The sequence below is a fragment of the Siphateles boraxobius genome, unplaced genomic scaffold (genome assembly GCF_051911475.1).
Source record: "Siphateles boraxobius isolate OS27281-9 unplaced genomic scaffold, OSU_SipBor_1 29, whole genome shotgun sequence".
Lineage (NCBI taxonomy): Eukaryota > Metazoa > Chordata > Actinopteri > Cypriniformes > Leuciscidae > Siphateles > Siphateles boraxobius.
In genome coordinates this window covers 7,973,711-7,992,776 of record NW_027508908.1, presented here as the reverse complement: position 1 = coordinate 7,992,776, position 19,066 = coordinate 7,973,711, and the positions used below count along the sequence as shown (strand labels likewise).

At 40.8% G+C, this 19,066-nt stretch overlaps 1 protein-coding gene across 3 annotated transcripts in view; it reads right to left on the bottom strand.

Moving 5' to 3' along the window:
* Positions 1 to 19,066, bottom strand: part of fbxo41 (F-box protein 41) — a 65,891-nt gene that overhangs the window by 8,114 nt on the left and 38,711 nt on the right. For 2 of the 3 annotated variants that reach the window (XM_077246420.1, XM_077246421.1), the window contains exons 5-12: positions 15,305 to 15,660; positions 10,964 to 11,199; positions 9,168 to 9,283; positions 7,743 to 7,895; positions 6,866 to 6,961; positions 6,532 to 6,650; positions 4,832 to 4,990; positions 3,353 to 3,468 (exon numbers count right to left, since the gene is read on the bottom strand). In XM_077246420.1, the coding sequence (XP_077102535.1) occupies positions 3,353 to 3,468; positions 4,832 to 4,990; positions 6,532 to 6,650; positions 6,866 to 6,961; positions 7,743 to 7,895; positions 9,168 to 9,283; positions 10,964 to 11,199; positions 15,305 to 15,660 (1,351 nt within the window). The remainder of the gene's footprint in view (positions 1 to 3,352; positions 3,469 to 4,831; positions 4,991 to 6,531; positions 6,651 to 6,865; positions 6,962 to 7,742; positions 7,896 to 9,167; positions 9,284 to 10,963; positions 11,200 to 15,304; positions 15,661 to 19,066) is intronic. The other variant, XM_077246422.1, reaches the window with a different exon arrangement.

The window sequence follows — 19,066 nt, the reverse complement described above, 5'->3', positions numbered from 1 at the left end:
GCTTCGTCAATGGAAAATGCGTCCAGGTCCCCTACCCTCTTAATGGAGGCCAATGCAACCAGGAGCGTTGTCTTAATTGACAGAACTTAAGCTCCACTGATTGCAGAGGCTCAAGGGGAGCACTCTGCAGGGCAGTTAAAACCACTGAGAGGTCCCAAGAGGGGGAACGAGAGGAGGGCGAGGAGGATTGAGTCTCCTCGCTCCTCTCAGGAACCTGATGATCAGGTTGTGCTTTCCCATGGACTTACCTTCGACTGCGTTGTGATGTGCTGCGATGGCCGCAACATACACTTTGAGGGTGGAGGTAGACAGCTTTCGCTCCAACCATCTTGCTGAAAGTAAAGCACGACACTGATCGAGCACTTTCTGGGGTTTTCACGGCGAGAAGAGCACCAGTTGACGAAGAGGTTCAACTTCAACGCATAGGCATATCTTGTGGACGACGCTCTAGCGGAAGTGATGGTAGCCACCACCGCTAGGAACCAGGTCCGGGTGGGCAAATGAGGCACAACCAATATGACCTGCTCCTCGTCCTCCCTAATCTTGCACAGGGTCTTGCAAGAAGGCTCAGGCTTTGGAGGGGTGCTTAGGGTCGCCACACCAGGTGGAGGCACTGTGGGGACACCAATGTCTTGCCACAGAACACTACATGGGGGAACCCCAGTGTACCCTTGGCCGCGGCCTCTGCGAAGGCAGAGAAGGCGGAAGAGGCCGCTGAGCAGTCGCGAAAAGTCAAAGGAGACTCCCACGATCTCATGACCTCTTCATGCACGTCCGGGTAGAAAGGTATTTGGTTTCGCCTCCCACTAAAACCAATCATCAACTTTGAGTGCTCGGGACATGGTGGAAGGATCCACACAAGCCCAATACTCGCGGCGGCCCAGGAAAGCATAGCCATCAACTCTGGATCAGACTCGGTATGCTAGCACACCCGAAGGTGGCAGCACAGCCGAACCGTCATCTCCAGAGGACTCCAGCTCACCTTGTGATGCGGCGATAGACATGATTTCATCTGCCGAAGCGCCAAATGAGAAGCTGGACGCGAGCTTCAGAACGCGACTGGTCAGTGAACTCATCCGGAAACCACGCGGGTTGCAATGTGAAAGAGGGGGGTGTGGACCGCGGGGAAATTCGTCGGGATGTTACCGCACCATCTGCCTCAGGTCACCCTGGCCACCAGCCAAAGTATTCCCTCTCGTAGAGAGAATAGATTGGGGTGTGGATGAGGGGAATCTCGGTCATCGAGTCTCCACCATAACGTTGCGATGGTCATGTTCGCGCAGTGCGAACATGACGCATCCACAAATACTGTCTGAGGGTGATCGAAGCCTTTAAAAGCACTTTAAAAAGACATGCCACGTGCAAGCTCTTTTTGTGAGAGAAAAGCTTGCAGCAGTGCTGAAGCGCCCGGGGAGAAACACACAAGTTGTTGCAGACCACTGCACAGATCAGCAGGCAGGAATGTGAAACTCACTGGAACACACCGTCACACCAACACCGACAGGATCTCTTGGCTCCAAAGCAAAAACCTATCTGCATGTTGCCAGCGTACTTCCTTATATACCCACGAGGTGGGGCGGAGTTACGCTATGCAAAATCTGCAGACCCATGGCATTTCTTTGTCATTGGCTTGTTTTGTAATACTCGAAGTTGATAGGCTTTCTAAGCGAAACCCCATTCGTCATCACGACGGAACTCGTAGTGACTACGAAAGGTAACCATGGTTCCTTGAGAGGGAATGAGATGCTGGGTCATGATGTCATGACACTTTGGGAATACTCCCAGCATGAACAGTGCCTGAAACACGTGTGCAAACATGCCAATAAATAGAATGAGCGCCCATGTATATAATGCACCATGTCACAAAGCTCGAATCATTTCAAATTGGTTTCTTGAACATGACAATGAGTTCACTGTACTAAAATGGCCCCCACAGTCACCAGATCTCAACCCAATAGAGTATCTTTTGGAACGGGAGCTTCGTGCCCTGGATGTACATCCCACAAATCTCCATCAACTGCAAGATGCTATCCTATCAATATGGGCCAACATTTCTAAAGAATGCTTTCAGCACCTTGTTGAATCAATGCCACGTAGAATTAAGGCAGTTCTGAAGGCGAAACGGGGTCAAACACAGTATTAGTATGGTGTTCCTAATAATCCTTTAGGTGAGTGTATAACTAATAAAAAGGACATACAATTATTAAATAAAAACAAAAAATATAAATATAAAAGATAATTCAAAATATTATGAAATACTATAATAGTATATAAACAACCCCAAAATAACACTGAGCAATGCGAAAGTAACTTGCAATTTTATGCTTCAACCACAGCTGGCGATAGAGAGGCCAAAGTTCCATATTTAAATTCAAATTACAATTCCACATTCTGCTGCAACATCAATACAAATCAAACTGAACTGGAATTTAAAAGACGTTCGAAAACGGATGACGAAAGTGGCTTCTAAATGTGCTATTCTATTTTAATTTCGTTGAAGTTTGTAATAAACTGCTTGCTTTGTTTCTAAATCTAACAATGCACTATGGAACGTTGGCCTCTCTATAGCCAGTTACTTTCACATTATTCAGTGTTATTGTAAGTATCTTTGGATAAAAAGAGGTAACATGCGTGGCAACGAAGCATTAAAGTGACATAATTTGATATTTTAAAATATCTCTGGACAATCATAATCTGAGCTTGTATCTTGATGGTTTCAACTGATCATCTGATGTTATTAAAGGGTACTTTGCTTTTATTATTATTTTTTTTAAAATGAACAAACCACATGGAGGAGCCACAATCACAATCACTGAGATTATATAGATCTGAACATTTATGAACACTATAAATATGCTTCCACACTGAGGTGGAAATAAACCGTGGGCAGAATCAGAACAAGTACAAAATATTTTTGAAAATGATATACGATGAGCAATGCCCTCTGTCATCTACAGCAGCCCATTTCGGCACAGCTTGTGTAAGATATCCTGCAAGTAACTTAAACAGGAGTTTTAATGTAGGTGGGTGTAACCCCACTTTCACTTCCTCTCCCAGCTTCTCTAGAGTCAGAACAGAGAAGAGGCAGCTTCCTGCATCCTCAAAGCAGGCAAATGGATGAGATGAATCACTTGCATTTGACTCATGGTTCTTCAACACGCCAGCTGTGAGAGGTTCTTCTGCTTTCACTTACTCATCTTATACACTGTCTCAGACACAGGAAACCCCACGGCCTAAGACTGAATTACTACTGAACTGCTTTAGCTGGTAATTTTAGTCTGGCAGATGGATGGGTCAAATTTTATATGTCCTCAGATGTCTCAAAGACTTATTTATGGCGATGATTCCATACCTGCAGCTTGTTCACCATTTCATCAAAGAGTTTTCTGGCCTCAGGGCTGTTGGGGTCTTCAAAGTAATCTTCTATACCGATCTGGACTACAATAGACTTCAGGTTACGACACACACCTGTGAAGAGGGCGAACCAGGCAGTGAGTAAGGGAGCGAGGGCAGAGGGCCATTTTACAGGAAGTGTGGGAGTATTGCATTTCATTTATAGCTCCAAATCTGAATTTACAATCATGGAGTTGTCCTACAACGTTATGGACACTTTATAAGTCTCATCTGAAGTTCATTTCAAATTCAGGAGAATATTCATTAGTATCTTCATTTTATTTAAGTGCCCCTATTATGCTTTTTCGAATATTACCTTTCAAGTGGATTGTAATATAGCGGTTTGTGAATGTAAAAGGTCTGCAAAGTTTAAAAGATCGAAGTGCGAACAACATCTACTTTGACCCGCCCTCAAACACTGTAGTTGTAGCCAGGGCCGTCGCGACAAGGCAAGCAAACCAGGCAATTGCTTGGGGCCCCGAGCTGGCCTTGGGCCCCAAGACAACGACTGGTTAAGAATAAAATGCAACGACAAACTGTGTGACCTACCCTTTGATAGTCAATGCAGGAAAAGTGCAATGACACTGTTATCGGGATCCCCCTCAAGGGGGCCCCCTATCCCTTTAACCAGAAAGAGGAACATGATTTTTATGTATTTGCACTGTAAACATTTTTTATTTATGCACAGTATATGCAACAGCAGTATTTGGGGGGGGCCTCCATGTCCATTTTGCTTGGGCCCCCCAAATTCCTTCAAAGGGCCCTGGTTGTAGCTAAGGCCTGGAAGAGTTTGGTTCGTGTTGTCGACATGGTGGGAAGATGCTATTTTCAGCGCTGCGAATCCACTTCCAAATGACGAGGACTCGCCCTGAAATTGATATGGAGAAACCGAGGCCAACATTCATATCACTGTGTATCAAGCACTGAAGAAGCTCCGGAGCTGCATTTCGTTTCTGACAATTGACCAATCGCAACAGACTGGGCCATCTGACCAATTGGAGCAGAGTAGGCTCATGGGAAGGAGGGGTTTAGAGAGATTCTTCAAACAAACCATTTTCAGACTATTCGAGAAATTAGGTGATTCTGCAATGTGTATTATGAGAAAATTAAAGTGTGTTTTGACCTTGGTCAAAAAATTAAAGTGTTTTTAAAGTTAAATTAAAGAAATTAAAGTGTTCTCCTACATGTGAACCTGTTGTAGGAGACCTCCAAATCCAAATTAGGAACCTTAATAATAGGGACACTTTAAATGCCGATTATTAAAAATGTAAATAATTTATTTTAATAAAGCATGATTTAATATCTCTTCTTTTGACATCAGGCTTTCATTTGGTTGATCATTGGTTTAGATGTAATCATGCACAAATAGAACTATTGTTCACTAAAATACTAAACAATAATAATAAATCAGAATTTGAATCAGTGAGTGTGGACTCACTGTTGAAGTGAAGCAGGGCTTTAGGAGTAACAGGAGTGGAGGTGAGCACCAGCATCTCCAGACCCTTCAGTCCCTCTCGGCACATCTCAGCAGCCACTTCCTGATTTATTTCACTGACATGGTCCAACTCAAGCACCTGCAGCCGCATGCAGTTCCTTGCTGAAGATATATACACACAAAGATGGTCATTACAGTCTTTGTGGAGAACGCAACAAAGAATGTCTATTGCCACACTGGTAGACGGCTGCATTACTGATGATGTTTAAGGAATAGTTCACCCAAAATAATGAATATTCTATTCATCCTAAAATAAAGGCTATATTTATATAACTATATTTAGGTGGGCACAGGGAGAGAAAAACATGCCTTATATAGTGCACATGTAATATGAAAATATTTCATGATGTGATTATAGTGCTTTGTCATTTTGAACTGGACTGGAACAAAATAACTGTAAGATGGATTGAGAAAACCATGTAAAATTACAAATTCAAAAAACATTATGTTTTTCTTCCTGATTCAGTCTTCTGAGTGCTCTATGTAAAGCTCAGATGAAACCTTGTGATTTAGAAAGGTCAAAACCATTATTTGTAAATGAAATGGTACAGTAAAGTAGGTTAAAAACAGAAAACATAGCAGAAAATGGCTCTTTCCTTCTTCAAAACATTTATTTATAGTACAATATGCCTCCAAAAGCATGTTAAAAGTGTCCTTCCCGGTGTCTCTTTGTCCCAGTTTTCAATGTGAATAACAAGTTCTTGTCTATGCTAGATAGATAATAGGGTTGAGAGATGCTGCCTCGTAATGCTGATCTGATCTGTAATGCTGATCTGTATGGTTAGTATAGTAAAGATTTTTTATGGATGATGGTCCTAAATCAGAGCAGAGCCCTAAATCCAAAGCATCCAAAGTATTTTACAAAGATATACGTTTAAAATGACTATATATACATGCAGTATGTGAATATATATATATATATATAAATATATAGCTACATTTATTTGATCAAAAATACAGTAAAATCAGTATCATTGTGTATAACTGTATTCTATTTTCATATATTTTTTACATTTATTCCTGTGATGGCAAAGCTGAATTTGCCCCATCATTACTCCAGTCTTCATTGTCACAAGATCCTTCAGAAATCATTCTAATATGCTAAACATTTCTTATTATTAATATCAATGTTGAAAACAGTTGCTCTGCTTAATATTTTTGTGGAAACTGTGTTTTAACAATTTCTGAAGGTTCTCTATGTTATTGACTGCACTGAAGCATAAAAATACCATAATATGTTTGCAGACATGTAGGAAAAATGCTATATTCAAATTCTTGCCCACTGCCAATTTACCCAATAGTAGCTAACACAGTGATTGTAACCAGCACACAAACTGGGTCTGAGATAGCAAATTCGACCAGATGGAAATAAAAACATTGCAAATGTATACATTAGCTGATCAACTTATACTGTAAGACTTTCCATTGTAAATTACCCTCGTTTCTGTCAAGTGTCCTCAATCTGGCAAACCACGTGAAAGTCCAGTCTGAGGAGGTGCAGCGGGGAAAAATTTGGACTACAGAACCCAGTTCAACCGCTAGTTGTCAATATTACACCTTAAACCAATTTTATGTGTCCTTGCTGAATAAAAGTATAATTTCACACACAAACAAAATAGCAATACAAATGTATTCTCGCTTACCCAAAGAAGCCAATCCCTGTATGCCACAGCCAGCCCCGCCCACACCCAAAGCTCGCAGGTGTGGCCAGCATCTGCCAATGGTCTGCAAGCACCTGTTACTGAAGCGTGCTGGCTGCTGACTGCACAAAGACAATTTACATTTGAAATTATTTACGTTCAACATTAAAAAAGAAATTCTAATGTCAAATACTTAAATGAAATGCTAAAAAAATGAAAGTAAATGCTGCATTTAAATGTATATCATATTTAAGCTATCAAGCCATGTAGAACAACTACTTGTAACAAAAATCTACAAATGTCTTTGAAAACAAATTACGGTGCATTTCGATCTTACCATGGATGCAAAGGCGCCACCTGTAGTGAGATGATGTCTCTGCAACCAGCTCCTAATGCCCAGATAACCTCCTGTCCAACAGGGTCTGTTGCACTCCTAAAACATCATCAATATCAGACTTTTTTTTTGTCTGCTTATGCAAAGCCTGTTTTGATCTGCCAACAGGAACTAAGCAACCAAAAACATTAATTAACATGTTTATTTCTACTCTGGCCTGCACTGCCCTTTGGAGATAATTATAAAAGCTTTCTGGCTAATATATGTATGCATTTTATTTGCTCAAAGTCAAAACCACAAAAGTACGGGGAGAAAAAAATATGAGATACACGGACATTTTTTATTTCAATGCATTTATGTTTGCTCAAAAAACTACAGTGTTCCTCGAGAAACACCGCATTCACCCACAAAACTTCTGTGATGGAAATAATATGAGGTGGGAGGAAAACCTATATTTCATTGCTTCTGCAAGTGAGAGAATGCAAATGTTTAGCAAGCGAACACAATTTTTTTGTGAGCAAATGCAAAGTTTCTTGGAGGAACGCAATACTTTTGCGAGAGAGCCCAAACATTTTGTGAGCAAATTGAAATACCAATTTTCCTCCCATCTCATATTTTTGTCCTATCACCATGCCCCCTCATGTACTTTTGTGGTTTTGACTGTGTGTGTGCTTATAAAATTATATATATTAGCCAGAAAACTTTTTAAATTATCTCCAAGGGAAGTACAGGTTAGAGTAGAAATAAACATGCTCCGTTCGTTAAGGGTCATAATACAAACAATATCTGACAGGCAAATTTTGCAATTAACCAATCAGAATCAAAATTGTACGCTAAAAGGATATGTGGTATATTAAACAGTGCTCCCTAGTGGACCAACCTGTATGTGACAGCCTGTAGTGCCCTGCAATAACAGCTCGCCAACCACAGAGAGCGATCAGTCAACAGATTTGGACAATGAGACACCTTCAGGATGAGCAGATTACTGCCGGTAGCTTTCAACAAAGCCTCCAAACCCTCCTCAAGACAGCCACTAAACAAAAAAGAAAGAGAAACTATTAATAATTCAGTTCATGACTACAGTCACCAGACGTTCTAATAATGTTAAGACAGTCCTGATTTTATTATCCTGAGGTGGCATTTGCCGCATTGATTACTATTATCTTTCATTTGACGGCTGTTAACAAATGTTTTATGAATGGTTTGTCTCATATAGGATATTTTAGTCTTACTGCTTTACATCCAAAAATGAAAATTCTGTCATTATTTACTCCCCCTCATGTCATTACAAACCAACAAAACTTTCGTTCATCTTCGGAACACAAATTAAGATATTTTAATTAATTCTGAGAGATTTCTGTCCCTCCATCGTCAGTCTACACAATTACCACTTTGATGCCTCAAAAAGTTCATAAAGGAATCGTAAATCTAATCCATATGAATTGAGGGGTTTAGTCCAAATTTTCAGAAGAGACAGCCTTTGTGTATGATTTAAGCTTTTATTCACATATTAACGCAGATCAGAAGGTCAACCGAACCTGCTTTGACCTGGGAGAATGAACCTCATTGGTTCTTGCAGAAGCTTAAACATGCTGCGTAACATGAGAATGAACCTCATTGGTTCTCTCAAGTCAAGCGAACATGTTTGAGCTTCCGTTTACCACAACTGATGTGTGAGTTGATGAATGTTTATATGTGAATAAATGCCTAAATTCTATCTGTTCATCATATAAAGAGTTTGTGTTTTTTCAGAAAATTCGAACTAAACTGCTCAATTCATATGGATTAGTTTTACGATCTTTTTATGAACTTTTTAAAGTATCAAAGTGTCACTTGAGTAGCTGTCGATGGAGGAACAGTAATCTCTCAGATTTCATTAAAATATCTTCTTGTGTTCCGCAGATGAACGAAAATCAGGTTACGGGTTACGAAATACGGGTTTGAAAGGACATGAGGGTGAGTAAATAATGACAGAATTTCCATTTTTTTCAATCCACCAAATATTCAAATTCGGATGAGGTTTTCGACTGGCACTCTGGTTGAGGTGGTTTAGCAGAGCAATTAACAGACAGCTCATTCTGTTCCCTTCTCACGCTGGATCTCTGAACAAGCACTTCACAAGTGTCAGACTGTGTGAGCGAGTGAGTGTGTATCTGTTTGGTGTAAAAGAGTGATGAGAGGATCAGGGAAGAGTGCAGAAGGTAATAAAGAGGAGGTGTGTGGAGCTGTGGGAAGGCAGTAGCCACACAAACAGCAGGGTCAGTATGGTACAGTAAACAGCAGGTGCAGAGGGAGACCGTGTTACCGTGTGCTCTTCAGATATTCCTCCTTTGTTTCCTTTTTCCCCCTCTGCCGGGGTTTGAGGTTCTGGAGGATGAGGGAATGTGTCTGTGTGCACCACTGAGACACAGTGGACAAGAACTAAACAAACATAGTGAGAGACAGAGTTAGAGAGCTTGGCATTTTTCAGGACTTTCAACAGTCACAAAATACGTGGGCAGCAGATCATTTATGCTACGCTGTTATACATCACATTCAGATCTGTTAAATGTTTTTTGGGTTATTCCAACAATGCAGTACATTTTTATCATCCTATATTTACACTGCCAATTTTTAAAGATGGAAATCATATTAGTTTGTTTACTTCTTATTAGTTTGTTTACTTCTACCACAACATTACAGATTTAAATGGTTGAATTATGAAATTTTACTATATTGGTTTGATGCTTCTACCACATTTACTGGTGCAATGTACTAACTTAACATGACAATTTATTACTTATATATATATATATATATATATATATATATATAAAGATGAACATTTTTAGCTAAATGTGTAAAAAAAAATGTTTAGACAGATTTTCTATTACATCTATTAAAAAACTATGCCTGTGCCCCTAATATCTTTCTATACTATTAAATCTTTTTTTAATCTTCCTTTTACTAAAAAGTCAATTTCTTAATGACATCATCTTCTTGGTCTAGGAAGTGACATCATTACATAACATTTACAAAATGATCCCGATCAACTTCATACGGAAACTTCATACTCTAACTCTCAATCCTTTACTGAGCAATGGCCATCTATAGTTATTTTCTTCCTTTAAAGCTTTACTTTCTTTAACTAAAATACAGCAGAACCATATTATTATTATTTAGTTAACAATTAGTTCAAAATGTACTGTTGTATTTTAGGAAGAACCCTTTTACTTGTTCGTCTACTAATGGAATAGATTAAGTTATTTTAACAATAATGTCTTAAACATTTAGGACAGACTTACCATGAGCTCCAAGGTTATTACTAGTAATATAACATACATGTTTCACTAGAAGTTTAGGAATTAAATGCATGTTTAATGTCATGTTATAGTGTTAGAGCATCATTTTTGAAATGAAAAAAACATTGAAAAAGGGAAATCTAGAGTGATTTAATTTCAACATTCACAGTGAAAATGAATTAATAGTTCATTTATTCATTAGCAGTTTGTCAATTTGAATCCAATTCAATTATAATGCTGTAATGTTGTCATTCGTAATGTTGTCAGAGCTGATTGGTTTGGCTCAAGGCTTTGATACTGTATCTTTATTGAAGACTTTTCTGAAATGGCCACAAAGAAAATAAATAAGAAAGATACAGTATCTAAGCCTTGAGCCAAACCAATCAGCTCTGACAACAAATGGACAAACTGCTAATGAATGAATGAACTATTAATTAATTTTCACTGTGAATGTTGAAATTAAATCACTCTAGATTTCCCTTTTCAATGTTTTTTTTCTTCTTCTGTATATTATGCTCTAACACTATAACATGACATTAAAATATGCATTTAATTCCTAAACTTCTAGTGAAAAATGTATGTTATATTAATTATATTAACCTTGGAGCTCATGGTACTGTTAGTCTGTCTTAAATGTTGGTTTGGTTTGGCTCAAGGCTTAGATACTGTATCTTTATTAAAGAATTTTCTGAAATGGCCACAAAGAAAATAAATAATAAATGTATTCTGTAAGCCAGTCTCCTAAAAAAAGTGGGCGGTCAGTGCCCAAATGTAACAGGAGCACTACTGTAAGCATGTTAGTGTGAATGGTGTTAAAAACCTTTGAGGAGATGCGAGCGTTTTCCAGCAGAACTCTGGTCCAAACCGCTGGGTGACGAGCCACAAACTTCCAATCCCGGCACACTTCGGCCGCCCGCAGGAGTGTCTTCGTATCCAGGTAGGTAAAGATACAGAAGAGAGCGGCACGCATCTTCAGCACCTCAGGACTGATCACCTCGTTGAATTTAGAGGGGCTTTTCTCATGGTGGCAATGCTTGTATCCCCCTTCAAAACGACCTGGTGACAGGAAGAAAAACAGATGAAGGAAGACTTGCTTGACAACTGTAGTCACCATTCAGCTTCCCTGCATATAAAGAGCAGACATTTAGCAATTAGAAAATCACATGGTTTTCATAACACACAAGAACAGGAATATATATATATATATATATATATATATATATATATATATATATATATATATATATATATATATATATATATATATATATTTAATTTTGGGGTGAATTTAACTGGCCCCATGTATGTCCATATGGTGGCGCCACAATCAAATAAAAAGGACGGATATGAGCCTCTGTTCACTTGTCTCTGTGCCTCCCACAGGTTATGAACATCTTCCAAAATCATACCATCAGCAGGCCATTTCTATCTCACAGCTCCAGTTCGACAGACTCAGGTCTCCTGAGTCATCCACAATTTGTTGAAAATCTAACGAGATTGTGACTGAAGAAACGGGTGTTGGCAGCATTCGCCTACATGTTTAAGACACTCAGAATCTACCAAGCAAAAATCTGCCAAAAGTTGTGACTCAAACAGGCTTTCAAATGTAATGGTGCTAACAGAATGGAGCTTGACCTTCTCCTGGCCATGACATGGGTTTGATGTGTACTGAATGCATACAGTTAAAAACAAATGCTAGCACTGGAGGATTCTCTTGAAATAAACTAACCATGACTGCTGGTCCAAAACCAAACATCAACTAGCAGTAAGATGGGAAAAGATGACTCTGGATCAGTGGATGCAGGCAAGTTCATCCCACATTGTTTGCTGCAGAGAAAAATGTCTTGATTTCTGAAATTATTACACAATTTTTAATTAAAAAAATTAATAACAAATACCAAAATTGTAATTGTTAAAGAATTAGTGGAATAAAGTGAACTACATTATATTAGTATTTAAAATTTGTTCATTTAAATGTGGAAAAAAAAGAAGAAACAAAAATCCACTAAATAATACAAATATTAAGTAATAAGTAACACACAGGTGTTTTTTAATTGCATTTAATCTTTAAACAAGTCAGCGCTTAAATGGTGGGATGGGAAAATATGACTTTATTAGGGGATGCAGGCAACTTCATCTCAATCCATATACAAATGCAACATATACTTTATTTTTTATTTATATAAGAACACTGCATAATTGTGTAATAAAAAGTATACAATTATACTACTATTAAACATTTATTTGTGTGAAGATATTTTATAAAATGATCCATCAAATAATGAAAAATATATAAATTCATATAAAATATATTCTTTTAAAATACATTTATATCCGCATTTAAACTCTAAACAAGTCTGCACTTAAAGGTATAGTTCACCCAAAAATGAAAATTTTGTCATCATTTACTCACCCTCAAGTTGATCCAAACCTGTATGAGTTTTTTTATTCTTCTGCTGAACACAAAAAAATATATTTTGAAGAATATCGGAAACCAAACAGTTGATGGGTCCCATTGACTTCCATAGTATTTTTTCTCCATATCATCAAATGTTTGCATTCCCATATTCTTCAAAATAACTTATTTTGTGTTCAGCAGAAGAGAGAAACTCATACAAGTTGGGAATAACATGAAGGTGAGTAAATGTAAATGATAACAGAATTTTCATTTTGGGTGAACTGTCCCTTTAAATATTGGAATGGGAAAAGATGATTGTTTTTCAATTGATGAAGGCAACTTTATCTATCCCACATCGTATGCTCCAGAGAAAAATGTTCTGAAATTATAACACATTTTAAAATGTTTATTAACTGTTCTTATTAATTAAAAAAATAAAAATTAAACAAATAATAACTATTTTGTAAATAAACAATATGTACTGAACTGACATCTAAATGTATAAAATATTTTATAAAATATTAAAATAATACCAATTATATAAAATAATGAAAAAATAAATGTATTAACTATATTCATTTCCTCATTTAAACACAAAACAAGTCTGCACTTAAACAAATTCACAGAATACATCCCTTGAACTCTCAGAACTTCCAAATACTTTTTCAGGTTGGCGCTGACATTGTTTGGCATGGATGGCATATGATGTGGTTCAAATATAGGATTTCATGTTGGCTTCCGTCATGATAGAATAAAGAATTCTCGCATATATACTTGCATAACTCCCTTAAAATTATAGTATGATGCATCTTTGAAGAAATCCTCTAGCTAGTAATTTATTTCCAGAATCAATCATAGGCTCATTCTTACGTAACTAGAGCATATACTCAAAACGTTTACAAATGTATCTTGAGCAAAATATTGAGCAAAATAAGCAAGCTGATATTTAGTACAATCTATTTATTTTATTACTATTTGATCCAAATTTAATTTACGTCTCTTAGTTTGTCAAGACATTTAAAGCACTTTAAATTTGACAAAAATGTGATTTTCTTAACTTTTTTGTTTAAAATGTTGCCTTTCTACATGAAACTAACCGACATTCAAATGTTGATAAAAAAGGATGCATGAAGCTAATAAATGTTTTAAAAATTAGTTAAAGGTATTTTCAAGTATAAAAAAAGAATATCTACATTTGAACTTAGTAGTATACTGCAAGTGCAAAAATAATATATAAATAGTAAACTATAAGTATAATGTTATGTTCACTTAAAGAAAACGTACAAGTATACTTGCGGTATAAACTACTAAACTAGTAGTTTACTGAGAGTACACTTCAGTGTGTACTTTCATAAACTAAAAAAAATACCACTTGTATTAAAATAGTAAACTACTAGTATTCTCCTAAGTTCACTTGTAGTACAGATGCATTACAAATGAGAAACCTAGTTGTGAACTTAAAGTTTACTACTGTTACACTTGTAGTACACTTAAATGTATACTTTTACATACTACAAGTGGGCCAAGTTTAGCCTGGGAAAACCCAGACGAACTTCCGGCAAATTTAGATTTGCTCTGCAAGTTAGTCTGGCGAAGAGCCCATTCAAGCTCATTTCCAATCTCTCCAAATCGAGGCACCAATCACATATGTTGAGGCGGGCTTTACAAGATGACAATAGATCTGATTGGTTTAAGGTCTATCCAATTGCACCCAGAGGCATTTGAGCGACGTCCATTTCCAAATCGAGGCACGAATCACAAACGTTGAGGCGGGCTTTACAAGATTACGATCGGACCGATCTGATTGGTTTTAGATCTATCCAATTGCGCCCAGAGGCATTTGAGCGACGTCCGTTGGCGACGCCACTTTGTAAGTGAGCTGTGAATGAACCTTCCCCAGACCCTAACTCAGTTACGACTGAGAAGGGTCTGGTTTTAACCAGGCTAGGCCAATTTAGTCCCAAGCAGTATAAATAGTACACTTACAAGTTTACTACAAGTACACATTGATATTAGTATACTTACTACATAAAGTATACTTAAAAATATACTTGAACATTACTTAAGTATACTTCATAAAATTAACTTGAAGTATACTTATTTTTCGTAAGGGTATGCAGAAAACAACGGAACTTGCGACCATAGTTGGCTAATGATGCTTTTGGGAAACGCACCCATGAACATCACAAATGAGCCTTAATCAATGTGTCATGGCCTTAAGCCACACTCTGAATTTGGTGTGATTATGTATGGGAGCATATATAGACTATTTGTTACTGATTTCGCTCTTCCCACAATGACCTGGAGTCAGTGGGTGGAAAGCTGTGGTCATTACTCCATGACACACGCCCTCTACTGCTCTCTGGCTTGTGTTCCTGACGGCAGTTTGTTCATATGACCTCATGTCTCTCAGCCGGCATCCTGGTCCTCTGACCTGACTATACCTGACCATTATTTGGAGAGTGGGTACTGTGGCCACGGCCCTGACAAACTGCTCTACAAACTGTTAACTCACAAACACACATACTGTTAAAGGACATTTGCAACCATGGCAGCATTTGCTACAGATCTAGCCAGTTTCTGCCCCAAATTATGTTTTAAATGATCGACAAGCAGAAAATTACATTCACATTTATGCATTTGGAATTGGGTTCCCTGAGAAATGAACCGTGCTCTTACACCAACAATTAAAAAAATACAAAATAATAAGCCCCAGGACAAGTTTCTATACGCTTGTCCTGCCCACGCAGGTCAATGACGCACCTGTTGCTAGTCTGTATCCTCCACGATTACCCCCGTGCTCTGCTCTCCTGTCTTGCTCCCACATTTCGGCCTCAGACTCTGTGGTGCGGGATCCTACGTCAGACACGTCGCCCTCCTCTCCCTCCATGCTGTTCCGGTATGGCCGACGCTGCCAGTTCTGGATGGCCTGTTTGCGGAGACCCCAGCTACGGGAACCACCTGTCCTTTCGTATGCTCCTCCTCCGCCTCCCTCCCCAAGCCGGCACTGGACGTGGTAGTATTGAGCATCAGGGCAGTCCTCCAGAGCATGTAGGTCCACACTGTCACTGTCGTAACCTCCTGAACCCTGGGACACAGACTTTCCTCGTCCTGATGCACTGTTTGACAAAACCACAAAAGGGAAGCATGGAGCAAAACAGTCAGGCACAATGTTGTGGTTAATTTACAGGAATTCATGAAAGGAATTACTGGAGATCTAGTGGTGACCAAACATAGAACCATAAAAGTTTAAACCCTCTCTCTGAGTTTGATGATTTGAGTCTGATGTTTTGATGTCTTTGTGGCTGTAGCATTTCTATCGCAAAGACTTGACCAAATATTAAAATGGACTTATGTGTTGGAATTTAGTTGGAATGGAATTTAGTGTTGTTTGGCCAATATTAAACAAGGATTACATTCATGCTGTAAAAGTGTAACAACATTCCCCAGGCCGTAGGCGCCCTCTGCAGGCATTTGTTATAATACAAAGGGCCCTATCATACACCAGGTGCAATGCGGCGCAAGGCGCAAAGCAAGTGTTTTTTGCTAGTTTCAGCCAGACAAAGGTATAATTTTTACATCCTGTGCAACGTTGTTTAAATAGAAAATGCCTTTGTGCGCCCATGGTCTGAAAACGAGGTGTGTTCAGGCGCCTTGTTGGCAAATGAAATAGACTGCGCCATTGACCAACTGAAACATGATCTAAAGTAAATGGCGCAATATTATTTTGTTATTTAAAGGGCGCTTTAGTAATATGCGCCAATAGACGGGTGCACAACGCGCGTACACACTTCTTATTACACACACAGGGACGCGCAGCAGCACACAAACATGCCAAATATTAAAAATAAAAGGATTACATAAAGATATGGTGGAATCCGGCTTGTCCAGTAGATGGTCTGCTTGCATGCTTTAACCTCGTGCACGAGCAGATTCGTCTCCTCGCTGGAGACGAGTTCAGTGTTTCCTCTTGCAAATTCCGCCATATAAATAGCGAATCCGCCATGGCGCAAGCACAACTGGCTTTTAAAGGGAATGGGAGATCAGACTCTGATTGGTTTATTGCACGTTTTGCACCCATTGTATGGGTCGAGAATCGAGATCCATCAGTTGAAAACGTCTATGGTTACGTATGTAACCCTCATTCCCTGAGTAGGGAACGGAGACGTTACGTCGGATGACGACGAATGGGGTTTCGCTTAGAAAGCCTATCAACTTCGAGTATTAGAAAACGAGCCAATGGCAAAGAAATGCCATGGGTCTGCGGAATTTGCATGGCGTAACTCCGCCCCACCTTGTGGGTATAAAAGGAGGACGCCGGCAACATGCAGATATGTTTCTTCGCTGAGGAACCAAGACTGAGCTCAGGCGATCCCCGCGGTACAGCGGAAAGTGGCAGGCAGAAGTAACGTCTCTGTTCCCTACTCAGGGAACGAGGGTTACATATGTAACCATAGACGTTCCCTTTCGTTGTCACTCCGAGTTACGTCGGATGACAACGAATGGGGTTACCAGTCTAATCACGCCACCTTCTCAGCTGTCTTCCAGTACCCTGGGTAATCGAGGTCCCTGTCGAAGACTGGACGAAGGACTCCATTATCACAGGAAACCCAAAGTACACTGGGAAGCATATCCCAAGCTTAGAGGAAGTATGCAATTAAGGAGGAGGTCAGGGCTTTCGGGGAAGCTCACCTGAGGAGAATATCGCACGTATCCAGTCCGTGGAGTGGAATGGCGAGCAAGCGAAGACACCTGAGCGGGTCCAGTACTAGCTGGTTGAAGCGAGTACATGAGAGGACACAGGCTCCACTCTGAAATTATAGAATCTGGCAAATGTGTTAGGTTTCGCCCAGCCTGCAGCTCTGCAGATGTCTGTTAGCGAGGTGCCATGCGCTAGAGCCCAAGAGGACGCCACACTCCGGGTGGAGTGGGCAGTCACACCAAGGGGGCAAGGTCAACCTTGCTGCTGGTATGCCAAAGCAATGGCGTCCACTATCCAGTGAGACATCCTTTGCTTGGAGAGAGCCTTTCCCTTCAGCTTCCCACCATAACAAACAAAGAGCTGGTCTAAGGTCCTGAAACACTGCGTTCTGTCTACATAGGCGCGGAGAGTGCGTACTGGACAGAGCAGTGCCAAGGCTGGATCTGCCTCCTCCAGGGGCAGCGCTTGCAGGTTCACCACCTGGTCCCGGAAGGGAGTGGTAGGAACCCTGGGCACATATCCAGGCAGGGGTCTCAGGATCACGTGAGAGTAAGCCGGCCCGAATTCCAGGCACGCTTCGTCAACGGAGAAAGCGTGCAGGTTCCCTACCCTCTTGATGGAGGCCAGTGCAACCAGGAGCGCTGTCTTCATTGACAGGAATTTAAGCTCGACTGATTGCAGGGGCTCAAATGGAGAACTCTTCAGGGCAGTTAGAACCACTGAGAGGTCCCAAGAGGGAACGAGAGGAGGGCGAGGCGGATTTAGTCTCCTTGCTCCTCTCAGGAACCTGATGACCAGGTCGTGCTTCCCCACCGACTTACCTTCGATGAGGTCATGGTGTGCGGCAATGGCGGCATAATAGACCTTCAGGGTGGAGGGTGACAGCCTTCGCTCCAACCCCTGTTGAAGGAAGGAAAGCACAATGCTGATCGAGCATCCCCCGGTCTTCTCAGTGAGAAGAGCACCAGCTGACGAAGAGGTTCCACTTCAACGAATAGACGTGTCGCGTGGATGACGCCCTAGCGGAAGGCAAACAGATCTATCTGTGCGTCCCCGAACTGGTCCCAAATCAGCTGAACCGATTGGGGATGGAGTCGCCATTCTCCAGGGATGGGCTGAAGCCGTGAGAGCTTGTCGGCTGCACAGTTCCCACCGGGGAAAGGAGTGGTCCTGCTACCAACTCCTGGAAAGAACTGAGTCCCATCTCTGAGGAGCCCATCTCAAGAGCGCCGCTTAACCTGGCGTGTAGCGGGGGGCAGGGCTGGAGAGGGCTGTGGCGTCCGACCGCGGCCTCCAGAGCCAGCCCGGGTGAACGGGCTGGGGGGCGCCCCCGGCAGTGGGCAGACCGAGGGATCTGAGCGGACGGCGGGGCCGTCGGGACAGAATCAACGTCAGTCTGCTCATGGGCGGCTGAGAGCTGTTGGGCAAGCCCTCAACCGTACCGCCGAAGAGGCCGACCTGGGATATGGGAATGTCGGACAGACGGGTCCGCGCGACATCCAGCCCATCAGACAGGTTCAGCCACAGAATGGTGAGCATCACCTGACCCAGGGAGCGTACAGCCACTTTCGTCGCTCGGAGAGCAAGGTCAGTGGCGGCGCGCAGCTCAGTGAAGAGCCATGGGTCAGTCCCGCCCTCGTGCATGTCCATGAGCATCTGGGTCAGGTAGACCAGCAGAATGACCATGGCATGCAGTGAGGCGGCTGCCAGTCCCGTGGCGCTATAGGATCTCGCCACAAGCGTAGACGAAAAACTACAGGCCACGGACGGGTGCTTAGGATTGCGCCGAGAAGAAACACTCTGAGGACACATAGCATCGCAAC